Consider the following 9476-nt stretch of genomic DNA (forward strand, 5'->3'; position numbering starts at 1 on the left):
TTAATTAAACCTGACTTTTTATGTAGTCTTGCAAACCTAGGTACGTGTCCACGTCTGGAAGAAAAAGAAAAAAAAAGGCACTCAGGATGCCACCATGGAAACCATTTTTACCGGAACATGTACGAAACAAAACACATGATATACCGCTATTTTTGCTGCAATAATTACCATAAAAATCGCTGAATCGGCATAATTAAACAAATATCGCTGTAAAAATTACGATCTACTATTTTGTAGTAAAAATAGAATTAACACTAAAATGAATTTTACGGTAGATGCACCCAAAGTGCCGGTACTCTATACAATAATTTGATCCTGAATCTTTAAAGTAGAGTATTGTATAATTTTTGACATGCATAAGACACTTATATTTTTAAAACTAATAGTTCTACTGAAATAATTTTAAACTTATTCAATTACAATATTTAATACCATAAAAGAAGGATGTAATTTATTGTTATTAATATTATTTATTTTATTTATTATTAGTTTATTGCATTTACTATTTATTTATTCAATTAAATTAAATGAAATTGGTTAATCATTTTCTGAGATACGTTTGCCACAAAACAGCACAAATTGGTCACGTGACATTAGACACTGAAATATTTATTAATTAGACAAGTAAGTCATATACAATTGGGTTTCTTTGTAACAAATTATGTCCCCTGATGGAAATGTCGAATAGCTTTTTTTCCCATGCTTCAATTGTTTTCCATTTGCTTATAAATATTAAGTATTTATTACTACTATAACTCAATAATCAATATCATACTTCACAGAAGTAAAAAATTGATTTATTTTGTTATCTCAGTAATGATTCTAGAAAGATAAAATGTTTCTGTTTATTCAGTTGCATTATTTGCTCAGCTATTAAGTTTGATAGGTATGCTTTCATTTTATATGAATTGATTGAATTCTTCATGATGCGTCAACTGCAATCATATCGAAGATTTTTTTTTAAAATTTCAGCATTACCTGATTTTGAAAAATCTGAGTCTAATGTCGAAATAGTCCAGTAAAAATATTAACTGAGAACTTCCCACACTTCACTGTAAGTTTCCCCCCTTCTTTTTCTTTGGGGGGGATGGATGTTATTTAATAATATGTTATATAATAATCATTTAGCTATTTAATAATATATTATTTAATAATATATTTTCTAAATTTACGAACCATATTCTGAGACGTGAAATTCCGTAGAATATGAGGAATCTGCTATTTTGACTTCGATTCTCCAGTATCCCAGAACAGGTTCTTCGGATAATGTAAATTCGAATTGAACAATACCTAGAACAATAAATTTTTATTAACACAATCTTGGCCAAAAATCACACTTCATAAAATATTCATTAACTTTCATATGAATATAAATTTTGTTATGAAATATTTTTCTATATTTCTATTTGTAAACACCAGAATGTAATATTATTGTTAAACTTTATTACCCATGATATAAAAAGAGTTTGGCGATAAGCGTCTACTAATAAGTTATGTAGATTGTATTGTGTTGAAAAAATAATTTCTTTCCAATGATCACCCGGATATTGACTTTATTCGGGTATCAGAATCGCAAATTTGTTGACCACTCTCACACCTCCCTGACCTCAAGTCTTAGGTCAAGTCTTAGCTTAAGGCTGCTGGAGTATGATAAAAAGTATGAAAAATTTAATTATTTATGCCTAGCGTTCTTTTAAAAGGGGTTTTCCTTCAAAAATAATAGAATTGGTAGTTTAAATGTTTTAATATTGTAATTTAAGTATTTTAAGTATAATAATATTTAGATTTATTTTAGAATTTGAAATTTAGACACAATTTATTTTTTAAAGGTAAAGTAGCAGTAAACAGAAAGATATATTAAATGGGGGAAAAACAAAACATAAGTTACCACTTTTAAACATTGGTGTTTTTCAAATAAAACCACATTTTTTGTATGCATTCATGGATTAATAATATTTTTAATTAAAATTCCATTATATTCCATTATATTTATGTATAAACGAAAGTTCTTATATATGATGCGTTTATTATTATTAAAGTAAAATATTCCCACAGCAGCCTGTTGTAGGCCAGGGGGCTCATGGAGGCTATTTCGATACCAATAACATGATTGTGGCAATGTGGTCAGCATTGCGCACAGGCCAGTTTTATTACTCATCGATTTAAAGCTGGTTAGGCTACAAGCTGGAGCAGGGAATCGAGCCCCAGTTTTTTTTAGTGAAAGTTCAGTGTCTTAACCACTGAGCCATATCGGCTCATTTAGCCTTATTACAAAATTGATATTGAAAATTTTATTGAATGTTGATGTTTATGGACATATAAAATTCTTATTTATTTTTTGCACTCAAAAGCCGTAAAAAATAGTTTCGTTCACTTGAAGTTCCATTAAAGGTTTCATTTTGCTCATTAATAGAAGAATTAATATTAGAAGCGTGTAAACTGCCAGAAAAGAATTATAACAATGTACATCCTGTGGACGTAAACTGTAATAGTATTGGCCATACAGGCACTGTAATGCTATAATGCCTGTACATTCGTACATAAGCGTGACAAAAATTAAGTACATGGCATAAACATATTAAAATAAGTTTTTTTTTCGCGTAAAAGAAATGCCGATTTTTTAAAGGACTTTGAAAAAGTAAACAGTTGTATTAAATTAATCAAATTAAAATACAATTCCGAAAAATAACAATTGTTTAATTTGCATGAAATATATATTTTAAGTATGATAAAATATATTTCAAAATAATCATCGATCTCGGTCTTATCCAATAAAGTTTATTCAAAATCCAGAAGCTGGTATAATAAATAATACTGTACAATACAACACTGTTAACACACTATTACAGCAACACTGTTAGCAACACTGTTTGATTGTGCCTTTAATTTAGTTCGGAATATTGCGGGAGTTTGGAGCAGAACAACCCATTCAGGCTCCTGTGACCTTCAACGTTTTATTCATACAATTGCGAATCATTTTTATTTTCAACGTGTGGAGTATATATGGGATAAAATGTAAATAAAAAACTAATTGGTTTTCTGTGCTAAAACTTAATCTAATTTAAAAAAATTTACAATTTTTTTTAAGTAACCATACCTTTCTGAAGATTAATGTCATTGAATTGGAACAAGCGTGTTTGTTTTGGATCAACAACAAATGCATTGGCTATCTAAAAATGCAAAAGGTTTTTTTAAAAATGTTTTTCAATTTTAGTAATTCAATTTTAGTAATTATTTAAAATTTCAAATCTACATTTTCAAAAGTCATTAATAATTTTAAAATTTCTATACTGTTGAACAGCACGAAAAGTGTACGGTAAACGCTCACAAATCTTCTATGAATTTGCTTAAAAAAATTAAGTATTCTTAAAGTTTTAGCAAAATTATAATATAACTGTTGATGTAACTAAGAGTAACATGCTTAGTTTTTCAGTTTATTTTAAATCAAAATTATCATACTTTAAATATCAAGCAATTATCTTTAATCGATTTTGATATACATTTTTTAAAAGTTATAAGGACTTGGAAAAAAATATTATATCGAGAAGCAATTTCAAAGTTTTAGCATTACTAGTAGTTCATTTATATCATTTATTAAATTGCCTTATTTTATTTACAACTTCCTAATTTGAAATAAAAATCATGGGAGCATACTGAGAACTAATGAGGTTTTGTTTGTTATTAAAGTGATGACAAAAACAATTTTGTTGAATTAAACATACTCATATTGATTCACCCGATTTATGTTTTTTTCTCTGACTTATTAACTCCCCTAAAAATATAACTTACCTGGTTCTAAAACTTAGCTCTTAATTTGTGTTTATATATGTCTTTCAGATTTGAGCATAATTTCGTATGGTTTCTCAGTACTTTCCCAGTACTCAGTATATTGATTATTTTCTCTTATTTATTTATTTTTTTTATTTACCCCGTTTAGCTGCATTTATTAGTACTAATAAAAATAAGAGCAATTTTAGTCATGGGTGATGTATTTGCGTCTGAAAAATTGTAAATACATGAAATAAAACTTAAGCAAAAAGTAAAGTAATTTAATACTTTTAATTACGTAATTCAGTTTTTTATATGGTATAATACTTACGTTATTCTTATAGGTTGGTTTGAAATCTTTATCCAGTCTCAATATTCTAAATTTCACTGAAAAAATTAAGTAGATATCAGAGAAGAAATATAAAACTAATAACTATCCGAAGTTTTTCCTTAAAAAAAAGTTTTTCTACTTTTTGATAATTGAAAATTTTTACATAATATTTTCAGCAAAAAAAAAAAATTCACCTAAGTTTTTACAAAGTTACCAAGGGCCACACTGAGTCCTCCACTAAATCCTAAGAATCTCACTGACTCCTCCACTAATTACTAAGTGATACACTGACTCCTCTAAAAAACAGGCCTTAAGAGTCACGACTGAGCACAGAAAAAAGACGTTAGAGGAAAAGGTGAAAAAAGCTGCTCATTTTTTTAATTTGAGATAACTTCAAGCATTTTTCAATTTCTTTTATCCGTTTGATTCACTTCCTGATATAGTGTTTAGAGTATTTTTCTCCAACGATTACCTCTTCATGCCAGCATATTGTATTTTGGAAATGCACTCAAATTTTTTGATTAAGTAGTAGCGAGTAAGTGTTGTTGAAATGATAGTACATACATATTATTTCATCATTTTAAGACATTTTTCACGTTATTATTTCCTACAAAATGTCCAATTTCCTTGTGTCAGTTATTGTTTTTTTATGACTTTTTTAATGACTTTCTTTTTGGTATGCCAGATTTGATAGCGCGGCCCAATACAGTAATTCTGGTGGCCCGTTTTTGGCCCGTAAACAGTAGTTTAAAATTATAAACATAATGAAAACATTGCATTGGAACTTATACTTATTTTTAAAATTTGTGGAGATAAAATTGTGCCTACAAGCCCTGTAATTCGAGACCAAAACTTGATGTACACTTTCACAGTCTTATTTCGTTCACTTTGTTAGCGGTTTTTTACTATTCTGAGATTTTTTTAAAAATTCCATAAGTTATTTATTCTGAATCTAAAACTTAGACAATATATAATAACTTAGTGTACCTGTTTGTCCTGGTTGGTACAGGGGTTTGTCAGTTTGAATTATAACTATGCTATCATCAGGTTTGTCAAACTTTACCTCATCAATACCATTGAAAGCATAACTTCCGAATTCGCCATTTATTTTTAATTTTCCTTCGTTAGATGCACTTTCAAAATCATCTAACGGAAAATTTAGTGTTGAATATCTTTCTCCTATAAAAAATAGAAAGTTAGGCTGATCAAGGTTTGCAAGATCAAGTCTTGTCAAATTAACAATTAAGCTTTATAAGATCATACATTATAAGATTAACATTTGTTATCAAAATGTACAATAACTAAGCTTATGAAATTATTTAAGAAGCCAATATTTATTAGATAAGATTTATTAAATTCAAAGTTATGATATTAAAAATATAATATGAGATTAAGTTTTGTAAATCTTTTAATCAAGATATGATTTACAGAATGAGCATGGCTTCCACAGACCTTAATAATTTTAAATATGGTTGGTTACAAAGTTAAGTGATCCAACACTTAGAAGTACAGAACAAACAGTGTAACAGAGCAAGGTTTCCAAAGACCTTAATAACTCTAAATATGCTCACAAAGCAACAAACAGTGTTTGTATGACAACATATTATTCCCTCCCAAAAATATATCTAATCTATGCCAATTCCTCAATTATAAATCTTAAAGTGGCAGTTGAAATTAGGAAACTTTTACAAACTTTGTTGTAAATTTACTATTTTTTTTAATAATTCTTCAGGCCCGTGACATCCTTAAATTATGATTTATTACAAGAACAATTATTTCAAGATTTAAATTATTAATTAAATCAAGAAAGAAGTAATTATTGTTATTTTAATAAAATCAGATTGAATTTTATTAAAATAATAGTCTGTTTTTTTTACCTTCAGGTATAGGGAATTGTTTAATTACATGTGGATATTCCTCAGCAGAATAGTTTGCTTTGTACAAAAGAGAAATATTTATGAATCCTGACTCCAAGTTTCCAAATCTACGTAAGTGCAATTCATTATTATTTTTCTTCTTTAGAGTTCTTGCACTCGTAAACACATAGCCACTGAAAAATATTTTATTAACATTAATTTTGTATTTTACCCAATTATACAGATGTAAGTAAAACTTAACAGATGCATACGTATTGCCAGTTATTTTCAGTGAATAAAATAAGCATTTATGAAACCTCACATACATATATGTTTTGCAGTTAGGGTTTAAAACAGTCAATAAATTTAATAAATTTTACAGATATCATGATGATAGCTAAGCATTAGATTTCAGAATGTAATCATTTGGATAAAAAAAAAATTTCAACAGTTTTATTTTAAAAAATTATAAATTTATTTTGGCCATAATTAGTGTATAATTTTAATCCAATAACGTAAGTACAATACTATTCTACATGCAGTATATCATAGATTTTTGCTGTATTTTTTCTAGCTGTGATATATCATAGTTTTTTTAATTCTAAATGAAAATAGCGTTTAATCTGAACCATTAAGCCGAACAAAATGTTTTTGTATCAACCTATCATATTTTGTTTTGTTTCGTACTAGTTTTAGCTTTAATTAGCATTATATAGTTCTAAAAAGTCTGTTCTAGTTGAACCTTATGTAATTATTTATAAACTTTTAGAACCTTTTTTATTTAAAACCCGTTTAAAGTTGTAATGTAGCCAAGAAAAATATTTTTTAAAAATGAAAATAGTCTCTCATCGAAACATTACATTAATCTAAATATTTCTTTTAGAGGTTATAACTGTGACCTATGACTATAAACAATAATACATATTTAGAAATTTTTTGAAAATATTTTGAGGTATTTTTTATTTAGCTATACATTATATGATATATTTATAAGCATGTTCCTCAGAAATCATAGTTTCATTGCAAAAATAGTGGAATCGGCACTTAAAATATCCTTTTCCAATATTAAACAAGAAATAAAACAATCATAACTCAACTTTTTGTGTGAATAATTAAAGAAAAATATTTTTAAAAGATTCAACTTTAAGGATCGACATGAATCTACATTTTGTATAAATGTAGGGAAAATTATTATTAATGATAACACATATAAATGAATATAACATATACAATGATTGACCATAATCTACACCTACACATAGTACGCACAATCTACACATACTAAGGAAATAATTCTTCATGGCATAATACTCCAATAATGATTTCCCAGAACCAACCTAATTGCTTAAGTAATGTAAAAATTTGTTGGTATGATTCCTATAAAATGATTGACCTGTATTTACATTTTATAATAGGCAGGGAAATTAATTCTTAATGATATGATTTATCTGCAATAATTGATCAGAGCTCACTTCTTGTGAAGAATATAGAAAGTCATTCATAATAATTATCAGAACCTACTCCTTATAAACGACAATGGAAAGTTATTCTTAATTAAATTATTGTTCAGAACCTACTCCTTGTAAAAAGATATGGAAAATTATTCAAAATGATACAATTAAACTGTTAGTAATTATCAGAACCTACTCCTTATAAAAGAGAATGGAAAGTTATTCTTAATTAAATGATTGATCAGAACCTACTACTTGTAAAAAGATATGGAAAGTTATTCATAATGATATGATTAATCTGTTAGTAATGATCAGAACCTACTCCTTATAAAAGATAATGGAAAGTTATTCTTAATTAAATGATTGATCAGAACCTACTCCTTGTAAAAGAGAATAGAAAGTCATTCTTATTGTCATGATTCATCTGTAATGATTTATCAGAATCTACGCTTTGTAAAAGAGTAAAGTCACTCTTAATGATATGATTTATCTGAGATAAATGATTGGAATCAACTCCTCATAAAAGAGTACGGACATGATTCATCAGAATCATAGAAGAGTATAGGAATTCATTCATAATGATATGATTTATCTATAATATTAATCAGAACCTACTATTTGTAAAAGCATATGAAAAGTAATTTTTAATAATATGATTCATCTACTATTATGATTGACCATATAACTTGTGGTATAAGTATGCGGCAAATAGCGTTTACTAGGAATATAATTTGAAAAAATATGACTTTAAATATTATTACATAATTTTTTGCAAAATGTTACGGTGCATACTTTGGTGTGAAAGAATCCTGAGTATAGCAGCATAAGAAGTACGTGCCCAAAACTAGGAAACTGATGATGACGTGCATCACGGTTCTCCCATACAATAGAGTCAGCCCTAAATTTTGAGACAAAAGAAACGTTATAATTTAATTTATAATCTTATTTCACTCATTGTCAGTTCGTTTAAAATTCTAGCTCAAAGGCTCAACATTTAAAACAGCGGCAATTATTTTGTAAGTTAATTTATCTGGATATCCATCGTAATTAGTTTTACTGATATACTTGTAAACAGCATTGTAAAAGAAAAGCACTTTATTGCAAAACTTGTAAAAAAAAAGCACTTTAAAGTTGAAGGTCAATTCAATTATTGTCAAAATTTACCACAATTAAGTAATTTTTTCAGGTATCTGACCTTTTCGGGTTATCATGTAACGTTTACTACTACGATACTAATTTGTTGTTGTTGTCGTAGGCCATTAAGGCAAAGGCGTGCAATTGCTCTTGTTTTCCAGTGGCGCCATCTATGGCCAAGATTTTGAGTTCTGTCACACCTATACGTCATGCCGTTTATAGGGCATTCATTCATCCACAGATCGTAAATTTGACCTAAACAAGAGAATGATAAATCTCCAATTCAGTACCCAGAGGTAAAATTTGTTATGGGCACATGGAGGACTTAGTGACTGCACAGATTTAACATGTACCTGTCACCATTTATTACACGGGGAGTCTTTCGAACTTCTGTTCTCACAAACGTGAATTCAGCGCCCTGTCAACCAGGGCATCCCAGGCCGCAATACTATTACAAAATACCAATATTAGCATGTTAAGTATTTATTAAAACATCACCTATAACATCAACTCAAGCAGTATTAATTAACAAAATTAATTAGGAATCATTTGCCTCAATAATAGTATGGCAATTTTTACATTCTTTTGTAACGAAATTTTCTCCATTAGTTTTGCTTTTTAGTTCAGAGTCTAATCTTTTATGTTAATTACTGTTGATTTAAAATTAACTAGGAGGCTTCGCCCCCTGCTCGCTGGCGCTCTCCAACCCCCGGAACTGCTTTCGCAGTTCATTTCGGATTGCTTCGCAATCCGATGCTCGCTCTGCTCCCACATTGGATACGTTCTTAACCTCTAGCTTTTGTATACTTTTTTGAACACTGAAGTTCCGAAAACGTTTCACTGTAGAAAATTCTAAACCTGTGCATTTCAATATTAATTTGAAATTGCAAACAGTTCACATATTTTTCTTAATCACACTATTCTAAATTTCAGTTG

The 9476-nt window shown here is 28.3% G+C and overlaps 1 protein-coding gene across 2 annotated transcripts in view; it reads right to left on the reverse strand.

Annotated features, from left to right (window-relative positions):
• The window catches only part of LOC107450331 (alpha-2-macroglobulin), an 81722-nt gene that overhangs the window by 68254 nt on the left and 3992 nt on the right, over positions 1–9476 (reverse strand). For both annotated transcript variants that reach the window (XM_071183084.1, XM_043047099.2), the window contains exons 2-7: positions 8199–8304; positions 5977–6149; positions 5087–5278; positions 4100–4155; positions 3098–3170; positions 1177–1290 (exon numbers count right to left, since the gene is read on the reverse strand). In XM_071183084.1, coding sequence (XP_071039185.1) covers positions 1177–1290; positions 3098–3170; positions 4100–4155; positions 5087–5278; positions 5977–6149; positions 8199–8304 — 714 coding nt within the window. The remainder of the gene's footprint in view (positions 1–1176; positions 1291–3097; positions 3171–4099; positions 4156–5086; positions 5279–5976; positions 6150–8198; positions 8305–9476) is intronic.

Source organism: Parasteatoda tepidariorum, chromosome 7 (assembly GCF_043381705.1).
Source record: "Parasteatoda tepidariorum isolate YZ-2023 chromosome 7, CAS_Ptep_4.0, whole genome shotgun sequence".
NCBI classification, from domain to species: domain Eukaryota; kingdom Metazoa; phylum Arthropoda; class Arachnida; order Araneae; family Theridiidae; genus Parasteatoda; species Parasteatoda tepidariorum.